Genomic DNA, 22,432 nt, shown 5'->3' on the forward strand with positions numbered 1-22,432 from the left:
TTACCAACCAAGGGAGATTATTCTCAAACTCATTGCCTTATTCAAAAGAACTTGGCATTCTTTGCAAATGTTTGGGAAACCTGGACCAAAAGTGCCAATTGTATCCTACCCACCTGACAGTCACTGGAGCTCTCTGGCTCTGTGGAACCCCCTTAATACGTCTCCCTGCAACCTCTTTTACCTGGCTCCTTGGATGAGGTCCAAGACAGAGATACCAGGATTAGGTTCCATTCCTGGGGCAAGCATGGGGGTGGGGGGACAGTTACTGAGAAAGGAAATGGCTTCCTACTCGCATTTTTAAAACATTGCTGACTATGTAATGACAATTTTGGAAGATATTTATAAAGTATATTTTTCAAAAAAGCAAAATTCATAATTCCCTAACCTATCAAAGATGGCTGTTTTTCCATGTTTTCTTATGCTCTTTTTTTGAAACATAAGAATTTAAGTAACTAATTATAGTAAGTGAAATTTTATCCTGATTTTCATTTAAATTACCCAGTAATGCTGTCCTTACAATAATTGGTTGCATAATATAGCATAAGTTACTAAGTTCTATTGGATTTCCAGCTTATTTAAATTTTTAATATTGTAGTGACTCATGATTAATAAACTGGTATATATATATTTTTTCCTTTCTTTTTTATTATTTCCTTAAGGTAAACTCTAATGATTAGGATAAATGTGTCAAAAGTTATGGACATTTGTTTACATTCCTTGTATTTATTATTATATTGCCTTGAAAACATTGCACTAGGGGCACCTGGGTGGCTCAGTCGTTAAGCGTCTGCCTTCGGCTCAGGTCATGATCCCAGGGTCCTGGGATCGAGCCCCGCATTGAGCTCCCTGCTCTGCGGGAAGCCTGCTTCTCTCTCTCCCACTCCCCCTGCTTGTGTTCCCTCTCTCACTGTGTCTCTCTCTGTCAAATAAATAAATAAAATCTTAAAAAAAAAGAAAAGAAAACATTGCACTAATTTATAATGTCACCAACATTTGGAGTACCATAAACATTTTTTATATACTTGTTTACTTTGGTATTTTATTTTTTAGTTATTTGTGTTGTCCATTTATCAATTGAGCTATTATTTTTTCTTATAAATTTGTATGAATTCCTTTTATTATAGGTATTAGCCTTTCAATGATTACATTTGGTGAAAATATTTTCCCCTAATTTATCATTGTTCTCTTTTTAATATAATGAAATGCTCACTCTGCATTTGATTCAAAATGTGCAAAAGATTTATGGAGCATTTAGCATTTTTTTGAGTTTATATGTCCTAATACAGGCAGAGTATTTTTCATTTTGTGTTAAGGAATATGTTAGGGACAATGTAGGAACTTTTAAAATGAAGAACAGGGACATAAATATGTCAACCAAGGCCAAATGAATCATGTATGACAGATACATGACGTCTTTAACTCTTCATTATATTGTACAGCAGGCAGGTAGCCTTCCATGACAACGTTATTTTTTCCTCTCATATTATCTGTCTCTGTGTCCATCCACCTTTTCTTTTATTTTTTTAAAGATTTTATTTATTTATTTGAGAGAGAGAATGAGATAGAGAGAGAGAGCATGAGAGGGGGGAGGGTCAGAGGGAGAAGCAGACTCCCTGCCGAGCAGGGAGCCCGATGCGGGACTCGATCCCGGGACTCCAGGATCATGACCTGAGCCGAAGGCAGTCGCTTAACCAACTGAGCCACCCAGGCGCCCCATCCACCTTTTCTTAAAGATAAAACACTAAATCTTGGGAGAGGAGTTTTATTAGCAACTAATTATTAAAACACACATACAGAACTCAGATTCAAAGTAGTGTTACATATGCATCATCTATTACTTCATTTACATATATGTAACCTATTAAATGTGTATTTGGAAAAAGATATACAAAACCTGCTGAAAAACTGACTAAGTAAGGAGATCAGTAGGAAGGGAAAATAATCAAAGGAGCAAAGAAGGTAATCCCCAAGAAACATGTCAGATGGTCTTGTATTTTTGCTAGGAGTGGTCTCAGATTAGACCATAGCTTCCTGACATCCAGCATAAATAGGGAAACATGATCACACAAGTCACATACTTCTTAACAAACAAACCAATAAACCTATCTTGGCCAAAACACAGCTATTCTGACACTACTTGAAATTGGCATTGCATTTTCTTCAAAGTGTCCACCTGGGTATACTACCAAATGAGAGGGCATACTATTTTGAATGAACAAAAGGCCTATTGCATTTGGAAATGCAGCATGTTCACATCCATGCCAGTTTGCTACGGGCACACACTAAAGAGTCATGTGTAATGTTCAGTGTTGCTGCGCAGTTTGACAATGCTGTGTATATGCAAAGATATGCTTCAGTATCACCAGTGGGTCACTAAAGATGGTGAGCATGGAACCAGACGTGGGCCCAGTCCCAGGACCCTGAGATCACGACCAAGAGCCAGTCACTTAACTGACTGCAGCACCCAGGTGTCCCCAAAACTGATATAAATATTTTTATATAAGTCTCTGTGTTTTCTTTTCTCTTGAAATACCTACTAGTGCAATTGCTGAGTCATAGAGTAAGTGTATATTTAACATTATAAGAAACCAGTAAACAGTTTTCTGAAGTGGTTGTACCATTTTATAGCCCCCAAAGCAATATATGAACTTGGAAATTAGTTTTTAAAGTCCTTATTTGTGAAGTATTTTAAAAGTAGAAATAGGATATAAATCTTTTTTTGCAAGCAACTGATCATGTTTCTGAAAAGTCCCATTGCTTAATATGTTAACCCCCTATTTTAACAAAGAAGAAAAAAATAAAAGCAAAGCAGAGTGGTATGATTTAATGCTATTATCGCTTACAAACTACATTCCCCAGAGAACTGTAGTCCACTTCTTATCTTCTTCCAGTACAGCTCTTGTTACACGTCGAAGTATAACATTGATAATTTGCTGAACTTTGATAGAAGCTGCTATGCAACCATGTTGTAACAGTTGATACTTCTGGACTTTGCAATAACAAAGAAAGAAGACTGGCTCTTCTGGCCACAGTACTTACCAAGCAGGTGCAGATTAGGGAAGCATTCTGGACTGGGTGTTGTGGTCCCAACTACAAGCTATGTGACTCAAGGCAATACGTGCCTCTCAGGGTAGAAGCCTGAGGCTCTACCTTTTTAAAGGTATGGTTAAGACTAGGTGAACTCTAAATTCCCCACCAGCTCTTAAATTTTGTGAGTCTACATGCAGGCTGAAATTATTTTTAAATTAACTTAAAAATATTTTCCCATCTAGGTATTACATGAATATATTTTTCTCAAAAAAAGGAAATAAGGTACAGCACGCCGGATAGAGCCAAAGTGCCCTTTGACTAATTTCTATTAAACCCAGGCCCCTCTTCTCTTCCTTCCCTGTCTCTTCACACTTAACCACTGTAATAAGTTTGGTGTGTACCTTCCAGGTTTCGAGAAATATGTATACATAAAATTATATAACCGCAGAAATTCATAGTGTCATGCTTTTTCCTTTTTTTTACATAAATGGTTTAGGGAACTAATTCAGTAGGCCCCAAGACCACCCCAAGGTTCAGTGATTCACCAGGAGCACTCATAGGATTCAGCATAGAATTGTATTCATGGCTCTGATTTATTATAGCAGAACACTATATAGTGAAATTAGCAAAGAAAAAAGTCACATGGGCTGAAGTCAGGAGGACATCAGGCATAAGCTTCCCAAAGATCTCTTCCAGTGCAATCACATGGGATGTGTTTAATTCCTCCACAATGATTTGGGACAACACTTGTGAAATGTTGAGACTCAGTGCCCAGGGTGTTTATTCGGAGCTGGTCACAAAGGCACCCTCTGGCTGGCATATCCCCAAATTCCAGACTCCCAGAAAGCGAGCAGGTGTTCAACATAAGCCACATTGGTTGTACAGTTTAGGTTCAATGCACCATTCTTATCAAAGAATAGTGGGACTGCTCCTGAAATCCAAGTTCCTAGACACTAGTCATAGGCCAACCTTACAAGCTGTTCTTTCTAAGGATAGCAGTTTCAGTTAGTATGTTAACTCTTTCCTGCACAGTAACATAACTTTCTGAAACTTGCTTGTTTCATTTAATAAAATGTTTTTGAGATCTAACTGTATGTGTATGTTTCTTTTTATTGCTGTATAGTCTTTTACCTGAAAATAACACAGTAGGGGATATCTGTGTTCTCACGTGCAAGGGTTTCTCTGGCACCCTAGAAATAGAATTGCTGGGTCATAGAGGGTTGGCTATTTTGGATGTTGATAAATGTTACCATACCACTCTTTAAATAGTTTGTATCAATTTATGCCCCCACAACAAAGTGTGAATGTCTATGTTGCTATACCTTTTCCTCTAAAGTGTTATGAAACTTCTTTTAATCAAACTAATATGTGAAAATTGGCATCTCGTTGTATTTTGCACCTTTTATAGTAAGTGGCTTTTCATTGAAAAGACTTTTTAAAAATGCCCTGCTTAATTATACATTTATATGGAGGGACTGAAAGCAAGATCGTTGGCATAAATGTTAGATTAGAGATGTGAGAGCCTCTCAGTACCCAGACTATGATTTGACAATGCATGATTTCTGGAATCTGACATCTGGGTTTCTTAAAAGAGCCAAAAAAAACAAAAAAAACAAAAAACAACAACAAAAAAACCCCCTACTCTTAGTCAAATGAAAAACTGTGAGATCTCCTTGTAGGTCTTGAGGCATTAGTCTTTCAACCAAAGCTCTGACAGAATGCACAGATGTAACTCAGCTCTGTCTCTGGGAGACATAAATGAAGAAAAGTGAACACTTCCAAATTTCTCAGAGATAAAATCCTATACTGCTAGGGAGCTAGGAACTCACCAGTGATGGCTGTTCTGTGTTTCTGGAAGCTTACCCCTTAGAATGGTGGGGAACTTAGTATTCTTTTATTCAATAATATACATTGAATACCTAGGAGGTGCCAGCCTCTAGGTATATAAAACCTAGGAAGAACTGCCTACAAGGAAGCAATTTCTCTAAATAGGGGTTGGATATAGAACCCCATGATAAGGACAAGCATTTTAGGGTCTCACTGGATTATGCAGCTGGTAGGACAGACTAAAGTATTTTCCTCAGCTAGTGCTAAGAATGACTCCCTCAAAGTTACAGAGTAAAAATATCATTCTTTTCTCCTTCATCATCTCTGCATGGAGTGGTAGCTTCCTTTGTGTACCCAAACAGATCTTTATGTTTGGCCAATGGAAGGGAGGCCAACCTGACCAACTGGCTCCCATTTGGTTGTCATGAGTCTCCCCTTCTGTTTGGAGTCCTTTCTTTAGCAACTGCTGCTACAACACAGCTGATTCTCAGGGAGGGACATAGCTTCTCTTTTGACATTCTCACCCAAGGAGGAACTTATATCCTTTCTTTTGTTCCCCTGAGGGTAGCAGAGATGACTGAAACTTTCAAAATGATTTATACTACTAAAAGACAACATGATGAAACACAGGCTTTATCCAACTTGCTTCAAGGCTCATAGTCTCTGTCCCGTTTCCCGTCTAGTCTGAGACTCTACCTTTTTCATTCTTGGGATTTTCCCTTCTTGTTGAAGCGTTCTAGCCACAGACTTTCAGGGAGAAAGAGAAGGTGGTATGCAAGTGAGTTGACTCTCAAAACCACGGTTCAAATCTAACCCTTCTTCAGAAGTCCATGAACAAGGAAAGTAACCTTTGAACTAGTGCCTCAATTCTCCCCTTGCTACAGGTGGGTCAAAGGTATTTCCTTACACTGCTTCGCCTTTCTTCACGTTTCCAGCATTTCTGATTCAAGACTATTCTTGGTATTCTTTTAAGACCAGATTCATCTGCACATCTGAGCATGAAATTCAATTTTCTGACTCAGAACCTTTCTAAACTCTCCACAAAAAAAGGGGGTAAGATGCTTTCTAATAGCATTTTAAAGGTGTAAATACTTATAGAATCCCTAGAACAATATTCTTAATGCCTATCCCAATAAATGTGACCATAAGTGTTTAAAACGTGCTAATTATATGATAACAGCCTTTTTGGCTTCACTAATGAAAGGCAGCATAACTAAAATCAGTGTCTACACATACAGCAGGAGAAGCCATGTTCTTGGTAAACGTGATAACTAGTTCAATTCAGGTTATCACTCCCTGGCCAGTTATCACCTGCATTTATTGGGAGCCTAAGTACAGAGAACTGTATCATCAGGAACTGTGGTAACAGTAATAACTGTTTTACTGACTCAACAGTTACTCATCGAGTACCTCTTATTCACTCAGGCAATCAATGCCAGATGCTGGGAAGGAGAGAGAGAATATAATCACAACCTTCAAGTTGGGTGAAGGCAGGGATGGTGGTGAACAATATATTCAAAGACAGAATTATAAGCAAGGATACAGAACAATCACACGAGATTTCGAAAGGGACCAAAAGTCTAATTGTCAAATGTTTGGTACAAAAAGTCAGGGTTATAATGTAATCTTTATGGTCTTCAATAAGACCACAAAAAGATACCATTTACACTCCCTCCCCCCGCAAAAGTCTTAGTCATACCAAGAATTGGCATTATTTATACAACTAAGTATTTGCATAATCTACTATTCAATAATCCATGTAACAAGAGATACTCTTGTACAAGAGACACACTAAAGGATGTTTACGGAGGCACACAGCAGAAACTGGAAACAATCTAAATACATTTTGATAGAACAGATTTTAAAAATTTGTGGTATACTCTCCCAAAGGAATATTATTCAGCAATGAAATAAACGAATTCCAGCTACATGTCACAATATGGATATCTTAGTAACATAATATTTAGTGCAAAAATTGTTCCAGAAAACCAGAGATGATACTCTACATAATGCCTATAAACAAATAAAACTGACAACACATCCCATAGGCATATATATATATATGTATATATATATATATATATATATGGTTAAATTATGTAGAAGACTTAAAAACAAGGCAATGTTTAAAAAAAATTCAGGAGAGAGGCGCAGGGACCACCTCTGGGAGAAGCACACAGGGAGACATAATTTATTGGTAATTTTTTTTAAAAGGTTTTATTTATTTATTTATTTGACAGAGAGAGAGCGAAAGGGGGAACACAAGCAGCAGGGCAGAGGGAGAGGGAGAAGCAGGCTTCCCACTGATCAGGGAGCTCGATGCGGGGCTCGATCCCAGGACCCTGGGATCATGACCTGAGCCGAAGGCAGATGCTTAACGACTGAGCCACCCAGGTGCCCCTTTATTGGTAATGTTTTAATACTTGGGTTAGGTAATGAGTTCCAGCTGTTCATTATGTTCTTATTTTTAAAAATGTAATTGTTCTATAGGATCAGGAAGAGGAAAGGTTACTGAAGTATTGTGGACAATTTAGTATTAAGCTGAAACAAGAAAATGAACAGGATATGGTTTTGGTTTTTAAGGTGTTTATAACCTAAAGGGGCAATTTGACACACTCAACTGATAATTTTGTGTGCTTCTCTAAACCTGCTCTATGACATAAATAAACTCAAGTGTCCTTGATTTCATGCTTAATCACATTATAGGCCTGCATCCGGGATAGCAGGAGGTAAAATCTTTCATAAAGTTCATCATTAAAAATTTTAAAATGTATATTTCTGGAGAATCTTGGGTAAATGCTTTAATGTTGCATAGACATCCTTCTTGCCTCATGTCACCTGAGTCTCTGATCTGGCTTCCAAATGATGCTTTACTCTCTCATTTCTCACTTCTTGCCTTGTGCAGATCCTACTGTGGAAACATCACTACCTCATCTCTCAATTTCCACAGTGGTAGCTGGGAATAGGTTTTAACATTTAAAAAGATTTCTAATTGTTTGGGGATGAAGCATCAAGTAATTATAACATAAAGAACCTCAAGCTGCTTTCAGAGTCCAAATGCACCAGCCTCTCCACAAGACCACACTATGGGTGCCTCTTTTCCTAGCTTCTAGCTGGTCCCAGTGCAACAAGGATCGGTGTATTTCTCCTCAATGGCAGGACTCAAGTGAGTGCCTCTTTCCTGGGAGTCTAAGAGAGGAAATTATTTCCCCTTATTCCAGGCTAAGGTTCATCTCCTTATCTCCTTATCTCCTGCCCCAGGATCTATTCTCCTTTTAGGAAAATTAACAGTGGTGTAATTCACTTCCTTCAGGGAATATGTTCATAATTGTGTGGTTTTACCCAATCTCAAACCGTCTCAATGACATTAGAATATTGTTACTGGACAGCTGTGCATTTCCCCAAATCTGGATTACTCAGTTCTAAATAACAAGTAATGAAGAACAATCTTGGAGAAAGTCAGGAACTTTTTTTCATTCCTTTATTCCTCTGCTCCTCAATCTCTGCAAGCAATTGATCAAAGAGCAATACACCAGTGTTGGAAAATACAATTTAGAGGCAAAAAGCATTCTAAAGTCACATATTTCACTCTCAAACGGATTTTTTCAGACTTCTACCTGCAAAAAGATCACACTATTTACAGTACTAAAAGAACATACCTTCTCACCCTGAATTCACCTTACCCCAGGTCCTTCAGGAATATCTGGTGAACTGGGGACCACGTGAGTTCGACTTGCATTTTGCTTAGTCTCCGTCATTTAAGGCAAAAGTTGCTTGCAACTTTTAAAAGAGCACTCCCTCACCCCTAGATTTCAACACTTCCCTCCACAAAATGTAGAGTTCAGTCTGAGCCAGGGCACCTATTACCTTATTATAAATAAAACCGCTTATTTAAAACCAGTAAGAGAGAAGGAAAGAGTATATAGGGCAACGCTACCTTAACCCCCCGAAAAGGCTTCCGGAATTCTTAGTAGCCTTTTCCTTTTACACACTCACAGGTTCGTCCTGTCTCATAAACGCTATTAGGAACTCCTTGCTCACAAACGGATTCATCCCCATTCCCAGCACAGTGTTTGGAAGAAGCGTAGGCGCCCAATAATGAATGAATGAATGAGTTTGTGGAGGAAGGCGGGAAAAAAGGATTCGTTTTTTCCAGACACGGCTAGGAGAATTACAATGGTCGCAAAACACCCAAAATTGGACAAACGCCCACTTTCGACCGGCTCTCGAGTCCAGAGCAGCAAACCACACCCCACCCACGGGCGACAGACGGGAATCTCAAGCTTTCAGGAAAACCGGAAGTGCCTGGTCACGCCTTGCGCATGCGTACATCCGTTCGGCTCACACTGCTACACTCCGTCATCCAGTGAGAAAGCAGAGGCTCCGGCCCACGCACGCCCGGGCACCGTCAGCCCCGTGCCCCTGCCGCTGCGCATGCGTTGTGGGTTGGCCTCCTGCTGTGAGGCGGAGCGAAAGGACAGATTTTTTTTTTTTTTCTCTTGTTCCCGCCCCTCTTCTTCCCCCACCTGCCACGTACTGGGCCCGAGATCTCGCTAGGCTTGGTGGGTCGGTGCGATTGGCCGGGGCCCGCGCGAGCCTGCTAGCGAGGTGCGGCGGCGCCGGCGGAGGGCTCCGGAGTGGGCCGTGACCGCAGCCACCCCACGACGCCGGCGTTGGCCTCGCACCGGTCAGGTCAGCGAAGATCCGCGGGGAGGCGGCCGCGGCAGCCTCGGCAAGCCGGTATGGCGGCTGGGGACGGGGGCGCGGCCGCTCTCTCGACAAGGCGGGCCGGCAGACGAGGAAGCGCTGGGAGGGCCTCGTTCGAACCGGCGGATACGGGCGGGGGGCCGTGGGAAGGGACGGGGGCCCGGGAGGGCTGTCGAGGGGGGAAGGGAAGCTGTGGAGGGGGAGGGGAGGGGATGGGAGTCCCGCAGGCCACGGTGGCAGGGAGGCGGGCCTCGGGGGTCTCTTGGGGTTGTTTGGCCCAGCAAGTGCTCGCTCCCGAGTCTGCCTGGCTCCATGGGGTTGGACTGCCAGATGGAGAGGAGAGGAGAGGTGCTTTGTGAGGCCTGGGGTGGTCGAGCACTTAGCCCCCAGAGGGGCTTGGAAGGTTAGAAGGTGGAAGAAAAGCGCCTATGGAAATAAGTTTATTGGGGTCACCTAAGAGGAACCTTGTTCCTTAGCTCTGTCAGGGCTTAAGCGCCGTCTGGAGGCCCAACCCAGTTTTATAGTGATGATGATAGCGAACTTTGTTTACTTTACTATTAACTGTACTAAGTATTTTAGATGCATAAGATCATTTACTCATCACGAACATCCTTTAAGTTTAGATACTCTTAGTTTGCATGTGATGAAAGTGAGGCCTGGAGAGGTACTTGCCTAAGGTCACAGGGCTGGTAGTGGGAATCTTCCATCTTACTGGTCAGGCAGGATTTGTGACTCCTTTGATTCTTTGGAATAATCAAGGGTTGATTTTGCTTGAATTTCTTAAAATTGCTACGCTGTGGAGGTGCCTAAGCAGGCCCCTCTGAATGCGTGCCAGACTTTACCCACAGGGTTAGTGGAACTGGAGGTTTGGCCATTGAACCTAGATTCTGGTTCCGGAGACAGGCTTTTTATGTGCCTCTGGGCATGTCACTTTATTCTTCAGTGCTTAAAACAGTGTTCCTGTTGGAGGGTTTGGTAAATTAGTGGCTGTGTCATTTCTGGACTTCAGAGGGAGTCGGGTATGGACAAGATGGGAGAAGAAAATGCTGTAAGGATCTCCCCAGCAGTCCTGGCAACTAGTAGTTCATACCAGTCTCTACCTGGTGACTGGAGTTAGAGAAAAAGGGGACCTGAATTCTGTTACATAAGAAAATGTGGGAATGGGATTTCTCCAGGAAAGGAAAATTTTGTGGTGTCCTTAGTTTTGTGATGATTGCATGCATGTCTTGAGGAGATGTCTGCACAAACTGGGGACAGCCTTCTGAAAGAAGCCCTGGTTTCTGGCCACAGGGAGTTTACAGTGCGTGGGAAACACCAAGGAATAAGTGAATTTGCAGGCAAATGTGGCAGATTCAAAGTAAAAAACAGACTAATGTTTTCAGATCCATTGGAACTGAGCAGTGAACAATCCTCCCACAATCAAAAGAACGTACTATTCATTACATCTGATGTTGGAAATTTCTATTAGGAGTATGTTTGTTGTGGGGGATCACTTTTGGCTACATAAAAAAAGGTACAGTGTGAAGGTCTGTCTTAGGAACTGACCCTAACAGTACAGCTTTCTTCTCCCAATCCCTTATCAGAACTTTATTATTTCTCGTTCATCTTTTGTTCAGGGAACAAAAACAAGTCTTTAAATACCTACTATATGCCAGGCACTATTCTAGGTGCTTTTAAGAGTAGATAATAACATCTTGCTGAAGCTAAGCCGTGGTCCTTAACTATGTTATTGCTGGTTTACACATCCTGTGGGTAGGAGGAATAACATTGATTTACTGAAGTTCTTTATTTCTTTCAGACTGGAAGGTAAACAAGGTGGAATCTTTACCATTTTGTTGAAGTGATTATACTTCAGAGCTTGGCGCATAGTAGGTATTAAGTAAATGTTTCCTGAATGAAGAGGGTAGTTTGGCTAACAGGTGAAGAGGTTTTATGGAGGTTTCAGTTAATCACAGTGTTCATGAGAAGTCCATTGTGAGCATTGGCAGATAAAAAACTATTCTGTTTTACATTAAGACAAGCTTAACATCCCTATGTAGGAACACAATCCACTTTGTTCTGAACTGACCTTAGAGTGTTAGATACAGTATTTAATGCCCCATTTTAAAATATATTATTAATATAAGCTCTGAAATACAAGTATTAAAAAAAAGGAAGAGTAGAAAGAAGCAAGGGGAAGGACAAATTGTGGAGGGTATTTAATATTAGGCTAAAGGGAGCTTGAATTTCATCCTGCTGAAAAAGCGAAAATCTGAGGATATAGGCCTTCAAGTCTGACTTTGGATCCTCACTAAATGGCAGAATTTTAAAAAATCTGTTACAACAACTGGGAAGTTTATTTCCAAGCTATCAGTATGTGATTTGTGGGTCAGTGCATCATGGAAAAAGAGTATACTTTTCTAAGATAAAAAGAAAGAAAAATACTATTAATAAATGTAATCTCTTCAGAATATGGCAAGGAGGACTAGAGACATTCATTTAAGGAAAGTTAGAAGGACATAAATATGGAATCTAATCATACACACCCATTAAGGTTTGGGGAGGGGTGAGTTACAGAATATTAAGAGACAGTAGTGCACAGTCTTATTAGAAAGCTCAGGAGGATGTTACTCATTTGCCTTTTCTCCTTAAGTTCCCCAAATAGGAAAACTAGAGAAAATATTAGTGAAGTCTTTTTTACTTTAGAGAGAAAAATTTGAGACTCTATTTTAGTGTTCACACATGCTTTTCAGGGTTGTCATTTAGTTATAGGCTAATAGAGTGGAAGCCAGTATTTATTTGTCCTTCATGTAACAAAATTGAATGACTACCATGTGCTAGGTACTGTTCTAGACTCAGGAATACAATGAACGAAACCATTTACTTCTTTATTTTTTAGTAGGAAAGGCAATACAAAATTAATAAATTCTTAATGTCTGGTAGTGATAAGTGCTTTGAAGAAAATAGAAGCAGGGTAAGAAAGTGAAAGAGGATCCGTTTTAGTTTAGGTGGTCAGGACAAACCTCTGAGAAGTAAACATTTGATCAGAGATCTGAATCATATGGGAGTTGTGAAAAAGGCTCATAACAAAGGGAACAGCAAGTGCAAAGCCTTGAGTTGAGAAGGGTAACTTAAAGTATGGGTGCAGCAGTGTAACCAGGGATAAAAGTAGGAAATGAGGTTAAATACTTGGCTAGGGGCCAGAGGCCAGATCCTGACCTTGTAGTTCTGTCCTTTATTAAAAGTGAGCTGTGAATCTATTGGGAGATTTTAAGCAATTCGATTTTATTTTAACAGGATAACTCTGATGTTGAGAATGGATTAAAAGTAGGCAAAGGTAAAAAAGCAGGCAAACCAGTTGGGAGTCTTTTGCAGTAATGCAGGTGAGAAATGATAGTGGCTTGGATCAAGTTGGTAGAGGTAAAGGTACTGAAGGGATTGGAATATAGAGATTTTAAAAGTAGTGGCAGCTAGATTTTTGGCTATTTGATGGACTTTTTTTTTTAAATCATGAACAGCTAGAAGGAAGAAATTGTCACCGAGATAGAGAAGACTACAGGAGAAACAGATTTTGGGGGGAAGATCAGGAGTTTGTTTTTGGACATCTTAAGTTAGAAATCTAAACGGTAATGTCAGATAAGCGGTTAGGTATATGGGTAAAATAATAATAGACAAAAACAACAAAACTTGTTTTTTTAGGCACATTATAAAGTTATCTCTGGACCATTTTAACCTGGTAATGTTCAAACGGTGACTCTATTTTGAAGGGCAGAATTTCTTAGATTCTAATGGTAGTGTTGCCTTTCAACTTTTAAGATAAGTGTTTATAGCTGTTTAATCATCAAAACGATTTTATCAGTCTTTCCGTAGAGTTGTATGTACACAACATCCTGGAGTCCACCATGAATGGACAGTTGGACCTAAGTGGGAAGCTAATCATCAAAGCTCAACTTGGGGAGGATATTCGACGAATTCCAATTCATAATGAAGATATTACTTATGATGAATTAGTGCTAATGATGCAGCGAGTTTTCAGAGGAAAACTCCTGAGTAATGATGAAGTTACAATAAAGTATAAAGATGAAGGTAAGATTGTTTATAAAATTAGTCATTAGAAGTCTAGGTATTATATGTGGGTTTTTTTTTCCTATCTTCTTTTGAACTATCTCAATAAAAATTTTGTTCCCTTCTGTAGTAATTGAGTACCCATTTAACTTAATTGGATGTTCATGTAGTTAATTATAATTCTTTTATAAGTTAAAGAGCTAAGTGATTTATTATTAGAAACGGTGTTTTAAGTGATAGAACTTTCATATATATTTTTACAAGCTTTTTTTTTTTTTTTTTTTTTGCCCATGCAATTCTGGTTTTCTTTTTGCTTTTAAAACCAAACTTTCACTCATCAGTAGGTATTGAATGAAAAAGATTTTCATGGCCCACTAAGTGTGGGAAAGCTGGTTGAAACAGAAATGTGTTTCTTTACTGCAGGAATTTTCAGAACATGTAATATGCTGACGTACGTTGTCAGTTTATAGTATGCAATGTCCCTAGACTCATCTTACCACAAAACCATTTTTATGGTAATGGATTTTACATGACAAATGTTGCATGAAACACACAGCAGAATTTTAATAGTAGATTATCTTTACTTCATTTTCTTTAAACCTGTCTTCTTTATAAACACCTTTACTGAAATTGTGCTTTAGGTGGTTACTAGTTTCTTTCTTACCACTGAATTTATTTTCAGTCTATTTCACCTTGATCTCAATACTTGGCACTGCCAAGTACTATCTTGTTAAAAATACTCTTATCCCTTAACATCTTGGCCACTGCCGTCCTAGTTTTCTTATCACTTATAGCTGCTTCTCTGTGTCTCTGTGTGCTGGCTTAAATACCAGCTGTTGATAATAGAAATGTTAAAATTTCAGTGGTTTAACACTCAAGGAATCATTTAGAGACCCAGGTTGCCAGAAGCTCTCTAGTGTTCAACACATGGCTTATAAGCTCACCTTGAGCATTAACATCCAGCAGGCAGATGGAGGAAGACAGTATAGAGGATTACATGGGGGATTGTAGTCTCTTGGCCTTGAGGTAATGTATATCATTTCTGCTCACATCACATTGGCCAGACTCTAGTCACATGGCTCTGCTGAGAGGTCAGTGGCTTTGGGTATGTCCCTGGTTGGCCCACTTTCCAACAACCTACACTGTGGAAGGAGAGTATAAACCACTGAGGATCAGCTAAACTGGCCATTTAGCTACAGGTGTAATTCTTTCTTTTTTATAAAGTATGATCTAACACTACCCAAAACTCATTTTTAGAGTTACCTGTTTTAAAGGACAGGAAAGGAGAGCAATTTCTTCCTGTTCTTTTCCCTAGTATAATCTCATCTACTTAAAATACATTGGCTTTCACTTCTGACTTCCAAATGTGTGTCTTAATTTACCTCAAACTTGGTATAACTTAAACTGACCTCATTATTTATCTGGCTTTCTCTTAACTCCCTTATTTTTGTTTAGGGCAAAGGTTGGCAAACTTTAAAAGATCAGATAATATCTTAGCATTGTGGGTCATTGAAGGCCTCTATTTCGTCTTTTTCTTTAAAACCTTTTAAAAATGTAAAAACCATGCTTGGTTCACAGTCCTGTAAGCAGGGATTTTGACCATTCGTCTCAGTTTATGGACCCCTTGCTTAGGGTGTTCTCATTGTTGAAAGTTTGTCCTCCACATCCAGTTACCACATTGAATTTCTTTTTCATGGTGTTTCTAAGTGTTTTGAATTGTACAGATTTGTGTTCCATAGACTGTTGGGTACTAGGGTGGAGGACTGGCATAGGTAAAGTTTTTGCTATATATATTCTATTTCTGTTGTAAAATTCAGAAAATAAAAAAGGTAGTTAGAGAAGGTTTTCTTTTACATATATAATACTGTATTAAAAATATGTTTAGAATCCCTGAAGTTGAACATTAGATATGTTCTAAGAAGTGGGTCTGGTTATAAAGATCTAAAAACAATGATAAAATTCTCAGTTATGGCTTTTGTTGCCACCTTTGTTCAACATAAATCTGTCTAATCAGTGTCAAAATTGGTGTAGTAGAGCAGCCTGGGAGCAGCCTCCCCAGGACAGAACTGTCATCCTCACGCCCTGAACCCACCTGTGTCTGTGAAGATACCTGGCAGAGGCCCCTGATCAACTCCTTGCATGTGGCTGCTTTTCTGTTCTTGTTCTCTCTAGAGAACATTTTTTCCCCTAGCCCTTTGAAAGCTTTTGAAACAGGCAGCTGATTATAATATTCTTTAACCTTGATCTAGGAGATTACAGAATCTTGTGTATATGAATATTTTTTCTAAGAGTTAATAGTTTTCATCTTAGTATCAAAGTGGTCAGTAATCCTTTTAGTTACTGTTATAATAGCTTCCCCTCCCTTTGTATCACTGGTGTTCTACTGTACTTAGGATTAAAATTTGAATCTTGAGAATCTGTACTTCTTTAACTTTTGATAAACATATTTAAATTTTTTGGAATGGAAAGATTTTAGTCTAAACCAGTAATTTGTTATATTGCTACCATGAATATCCTGGTGACTTGTAAAAGATCACTTAATACAGCAATCTTAGTTATGTTTTGGCTCTTCTTATGAGGATATGATAAATAACCTTGATATAAAAATGATAAGCAAAATTGATATAGTATTCTTTTGAACAAATACATCTTTCCTAGATCCTTTAATGTTTGCTTAAAGTTTTTATGGGAGATTCTAATTATGCTCTGTGATCTACATTTAGATTTTAATTTAATGTATATCCTGGTTTACTACTGACACACAAATCTGAAACTTCTTTTTTTTTTAAATTCCAGATGGAGATCTTATAACAATTTTTGATAGTTCTGACCTTTCTTTTGCAATTCAGTGTAGTAGAATACTGAAACTGACATTATTTGGTAAGTGGTAAACCTTCTAATAAATTTATTATATTGTCCGTTGTATTTTTGTTGAAGACTTTTTAGCTTTTCTTTTCTTTTTATTTTTTTAAAGATTTTATTTATTTGAGAGAGAGAGCACGAGTGGTGGGGAGGGGCAGAGGGAGAGGGAGAAGCAGACTCCCCTATGAGCAGGGAGCCCAATGTGGGGCAGTATCTCTGGACTCCAGGATCATGATCTGAGCTGAAGGCAGATGCTTAACTGGCTGAGCCACCCAGGCACCCAGCTTTACTCCTTTTAAGACTCAGAATTAAGTGATAACTTTTTTAGCTATATCTGAAATTCTGAATTATTAGGCCTAATTATATATATATATATATTTTTTTTTTTTTTGGAAGATTAATAGGAAGTAGGCATGTTTAAATTCTCCATCTGCTCAGTACCTTATGTAGTGATGGACGCCACTTATAGAAGTATTTCCAGGATTGAAAACAATTACAGGGTTAAAACTACCTTTATTAAGTTTTAGTTTTATTAAGTTTATTTATTAAATGCTTAGTATATATAATCATCTTCTATAACATGTTTTTACTTCTCAGGGCTTAACATATAGGCCTCAGACTGTACACATTATTTTTTGAGGAGTACTTAAAAGATTAAATTAGAAGTAGATTTGATAAAAAAATGAATGTAAGATTAATTATAATCTTTAGATTTTGTTTTCTATTGACATTAACAAATTTGTGAGGTGTAACTCTTAAGGGATAAAATAGAAATGATTACAGAGTTAAAGTGGTAGTATGATTATGTAAAAAATAAAATCTGGGCTTTTTTTCTGGATGTTTTGTTTAGCATTTTTAAAAAGTTACATGGCACTGAACCTTACAGTTCCATGAAACATGATGTTGGCCAGTTGGTTTAATTTGTATTTATTTCATGTCCATCTAGGAAGGATAAATGTGAATCAGATTTTAAAATGCTAATAACAAAAACTGCTTAAAATTTTTTTAGATAAAAGGTATCATTTTACAATATTGAATCTGAGATACTTAACCACTATTGCCCTGAAAGTTTGATAAGCTGAAAACCTTCCTTCCAGAAATACTGAGGACAAGCTAGATCAACTATTACAAATGTGTTTTTTGATATATATACCTGAACTTGCTCAGGAGAGTAAGAGAAATGTCCAGGGACCAAAAGATAGGTGAAATTAAAAACCAGGACTAGAAGGACCAAGGGCTGAGACTTGGTATACTTTTGGTGGTGATGGTCAAGGTTTTATTCTGCATAATCTAAGGACTAATGATTTGGTGTTTACATGGTAGAGACCTTGGGTCCTAGACCCTCAGTGAACTATACTCTAAAAAAGAATATTATAAAAGAAAAATACCTCTTCATTGATACAGGAAAAGTCAAGGAATTGATACAGGAAACTCTTGTACCCTGGGGCTGTTGGGTTGTGAAAGCTTCTGTAAGGATTTATAACTGTGGCCCCTAGGTGGGCTGGGTTTAAGTTTAAACTATCTGCATAGTTAGGGAACTTGCAAGCCCAGATACTACCATAAAAAAAAATGGTAAGAAACAGAGGCAGAAATCTCTTAGAAGGAGTGTGTTCTCAATCCAGGTCACAGGCTTCTCCTAGACAGAATCCTGTTGGTAAACTTAGAGTTCAAGGAAGACATGTGAAACAGTCCATGTAAGCAAGAAACAATAGCTACAACTAGCAGTAGGAGGAGACTTTTTTTTTTTATTAAAGATTTTATTTATTTATTCATGAGAGACAGAGAGGCAGAGGGAAAAGCAGGCTCCCAAGGAGCAGGGAGCCCGATGCGGGACTCGATCCCAGGACCCTGAGATCATGACCTAAGCCAAAGGCAGACGCTTAACCATCTGAGCCACCCAGGCGCCCTAGGAGGAGACTTCTAAGAACTTTAGTTAATGGAAGTATTCATCTATAAAATATGCACTAAAAGTTATTAGATGTAAAAGAAGAAAAAAGAAATGTAAGAACAAGGCACTATGAAAAAAGAATAAACATTTTAAAAATAAATCAAGGTAACTTTTGGAAATGAAAAATATCATTAAAATTAAATACAAAGTGGAATGGTAGAACAACAGATTAGTCACAGTTGAAGAGAGAATTAGTGAACTGGAAGGTAAGCTAAAGAAATTACAGAATCAAGCACAAAAACAGAGATGAAGAATATGAGATAGAATTTGAGAATGAGAAAGTCCAGCCTATTTCCATTAAGACTTTAAAGAAGGAGATAATGGCTAAAGAAATTTTCAGAATTACATAAAAGAAATAAGCTATCAGATTCAGAAGGCACAGTGAGTCCTGAGCAGGATAAGTAAAAATAAAACTCCACTGGACATGCTGTCACGAAACTGGGAAATATGTAAGGCAAAGAGATCTTAAAAAGTAGCCTGAGAGAATAAGAATGATCACCTACAAAGCAATTAGGGTAGACTTCTTCATAGTAATAATAGAAGCTAGAGACAGGAAAGTAACATTTTCAGAGTGTTCAGAAAAAAAATAACTGGGAAAGTACCTTTCTGAATTCTGCTAAGCTTGAGGAATAAGGGGAGATAAAAACATTCTCCAGGCACCTGGGTGGCTCAGTTAAGTATCTGACTCTTGATTTTGGGTCAGGTCATGATCTCAGGGTCATGAGATCAGCCCCTCATTGGGCTCTGTGCTGGGCATGGAGCCTGCTTAAGATTCTCTCCCTCTCCCCTGCTCCCCACCCCTTGTGTGCTCGCTCTCAAAAAAATAAAAATAAATAAAAATTAAAAAAAATTTTCAAATAAAGACTGAGAATTTACCACTCATGGGCCCTGTTAAAAGAATTTTTTAAAAATAGTTCTTCAGGGCGCCTGGGTGGCTCAGTTGGTTAAGCGACTGCCTTCGGCTCAGGTCATGATCCTGGAGTCCCTGGATCGAGTCCCGCATCGGGCTTCCTGCTCGGCAGGGAGTCTGCTTTGCCCTCTGACCCTATCCCCTCTCATGTGTTCTCTCTCATTCTCTCTCTCTCAAATAAATAAATAAAATCTTAAAAAAAAAAAAAATAGTTCTTCAAACAAGAAGGAAATTGAGTCCAGAAGAATGGTGAAACATGCAAGAGATAGTGAGCAAATAAACTTGTTAACATGTACATTTAAATGAGCACTGACGTGAAAAAAAAAAAATAGCTTTAGGAATATAAAAACAAGATGGGACAAAAATGCTGATTATATGCAAGACAGGAGGGGATGATAGGAATTAAAATATTTTAAAAACTTGTATTGTTTGGGAAGAGCATACTAATTAACTTTAGATTTTAAAAAATTGAAGTATACATGTCTGAAATATAAGAGTGGTTTGAAAAAGACTAGAAATAACCACTAGAGGGAAAAGGAGGAAACAGAGTACCTACGTGGTTCACTAGATGATGAGGAAAAGAAGCAGAGAGAAAGCTTGATAAGTAGAAAGCACAAAATACTAACTACAATACACATAAATGGACAAAATGTACATGTTAAAAGATAGCCTCTACCTGGAGTTAAACAAAATCTAGTTACACGCTGATTATAACTGGGTGATGGGCATTAAAGAGGGCATGTGCTTTTATGAGCAGTGGGTGGGATACGCAGTTGATGAATTACTGAACACTATATCTGAAACTAATGATGCACTATATGTTGGCTAATTGAATTTAAATAAAAAAAAAAGAGACATAGTAAAATATTATGCAAAGTTTGAAACTAGAGGCCTAAAAAATATACTAGACAAACCCAAAGCTAGCTGGTAATACTAATAGAATGGACTCTTAAGTGAAAAATTCATTAATAATAGTCACTTCATAATGATAAAAGGTGTAATTCACTGGGAATATGTAATCTGAACACTAACGCAACATAGCCTTAGATTTTTCCCTAAGGAAAAATAAATTCACAATCATGGGAGTGCTTTTAATACTCTTCTTAGAAACTGGTAGATCAAGCAGGTTCCAAATTAGTAGGGTTAGAGAAAATTTGAACAAATCAAATACTGGCTTTGGTCTTATGCATCTAGCAATCAGGAAGGAGTATAGTTTTTTTGAGTACATATGGGCATTTATAAAAGTTGACCATATAGTAGTTTTTCCAACAAATTTCTTTTTTTTTTAAAGATTTTATTTATTCATTTGAGACACAGGGATACGGAGAGAGAGAGAGCATGAGCAGGGGGGAGACAGAGGGAGAGGGAGAAGCAGGCTCCCTGCTGAGCAGAAAGCCCAGTGCGGGGCTCAATCCCAGAACCCTGGAGTCATGACCTGAGTTGAAGGCAGACGCCTAACCATCTGAGCCACCCAGGCGCCCCTCCAACAAATTTCAGTAAATATCAGAGAAGAGATACTCTAGAAGTTATATTCTCTGGCCTCATTAGAAACCACTGGACAAAAATAACACGTATTATGGACTTCTTAAGATAAAAATACACTTTTAAGTAACAAGTCAAAGAAGAATTATAATGGGAATTAGAAGTAATTAGTTATGACTTTTATATAACAAAATTTTTAGAGTGTGCAAAGGTAAACTTGAAGGGATTATTTGTAGCATTCAATACAAGAAGGACAAATAACTCAGAAGGAAAAAATAATAAAGAGCAGAAGTGAGCTAGAAGTCAGGGAATTGATAGGATCAACAATTTTGAGAAGATACAAAGTAGCAACCTCTATTTAAAGGTTAAAGTTAAGAAAGAAGGCACTAAATAAGCAGTGTGAGGGATGAAAAGGGGCATACCACAAATACATTGCAGTGAGGCAGAATGAACACCATGAACAATGGGATATCTCAGGAAAAGTATTAGAAAGGATTTTTCATAGACTTGGGTTTATGTTAGATGATTTTTGGATAAAGTTCAAGGAAGTGGGACTTGCCCTAGATTGGATGCTGTTGGGAGGTGGGGTTGGTCCTATGATTGAGTTATCTTACTAAGTCTTATGCAGAAGGTGGAGGAATTAATTGAGGCTAAAGCTTCAATTGGTAAAACAGCAGTAGTCACTCATTTTAGCCAGGGATGTTGGTCATTTTTGTGGTTTGGTCATTGTTCTTGTTTTGTCTGTGTTCTCACATGATTATGCAGTGGCTCTGTTTTTGTCTTCCTCTGTCACACAGAGTGATCTTCTTTGATTGTTGGTGTTATTTGAAGTTGTTCATGTTGACCAAGAGAACACCACAGCTTACTTGTGAGTGCCAGCCAGGCCAGCTTCCGGCAGCACTAAGGCCTGTCTTACAGGACTAGGCCAGTTCCTGCTTGTCAGGAGCTGCTTTTCTCCTTTTTAGATATTAGAGAAAACCCAGTAGTACCCTAAAAAGTGAGTAATTAATTGATGTAGGTAGGAGATTGTATTGAACTTCCTCATAACTATATAGGGAGTGTATAAAATAGGGTCGTCTTCACAAAACTTATATCGATGGTTTGATGTTTGCAACTTACCTAATAAAAAAATCCCTGAGCCTTTATTTTCAAATGGATTTCCTTTTTTAATTTGTTGCCTTGGGAATTTGTATATATGTGTACCAGCAATGCATAAAGCCTTTTAGTTGAGTTTAATTTTTGGACTCCTGTCTTGAAGCTTGCACTCAGAGCCTTGCCGTACTTTTTTTTTTTTTTTTTTTAAGTAACCTTAGTGGTGATAGCCTTTGTTGCTGGATGAAGGATTTCTTTTATTTTTTTCCTTTTTTAATTTTTAAGTCAGCTGAAAGTCATTTCCACAAAATATTTAAATGAGGTAATGTTAACCTTCATTTAAAAAAACCCCAATGATTATTGAATAATCTCTGACTTTTTGTGGTTAATATACTGCTTTTGGAAGTAACTACTTTGAAGGACAGTGGTGATTTGGATTCATGAATTCTGCATTTTTTTTTTTAATAGGTTACTTTTTAGGTCAGTTATTTTAGGTGGCTGTTTTTTTCTTTTTTTAGGTCAAAAGTAGG

The 22,432-nt window shown here is 38.2% G+C and overlaps 1 protein-coding gene across 11 annotated transcripts in view; it reads left to right on the forward strand.

Annotated features, from left to right (window-relative positions):
- Positions 1–9,359: 9,359 nt before the first annotated feature.
- TFG (trafficking from ER to golgi regulator) overlaps positions 9,360–22,432 on the forward strand; it is a 33,279-nt gene continuing 20,206 nt past the window's right edge. For 3 of the 11 annotated variants that reach the window (XM_045902791.2, XM_045902793.2, XM_054504148.2), the window contains exons 1-3: positions 9,362–9,597; positions 13,403–13,629; positions 16,405–16,488. In XM_045902791.2, coding sequence (XP_045758747.1) covers positions 13,446–13,629; positions 16,405–16,488 — 268 coding nt within the window. In that variant the 5' untranslated portion in view covers positions 9,362–9,597; positions 13,403–13,445. Of the gene's footprint in view, positions 9,598–11,362; positions 11,433–12,840; positions 12,927–13,402; positions 13,630–16,404; positions 16,489–22,432 lie in introns of all 11 variants that reach the window. The other 8 variants (XM_045902788.2, XM_064584651.1, XM_045902787.2 and 5 more) reach the window with 8 other exon arrangements.

Source organism: Mirounga angustirostris, unplaced genomic scaffold (genome assembly GCF_029215605.1).
Source record: "Mirounga angustirostris isolate CCGP_5_RB_7025 unplaced genomic scaffold, mMirAng1.0.hap1 SCAF_1, whole genome shotgun sequence".
Classification (NCBI taxonomy): Eukaryota; Metazoa; Chordata; class Mammalia; order Carnivora; family Phocidae; genus Mirounga; species Mirounga angustirostris.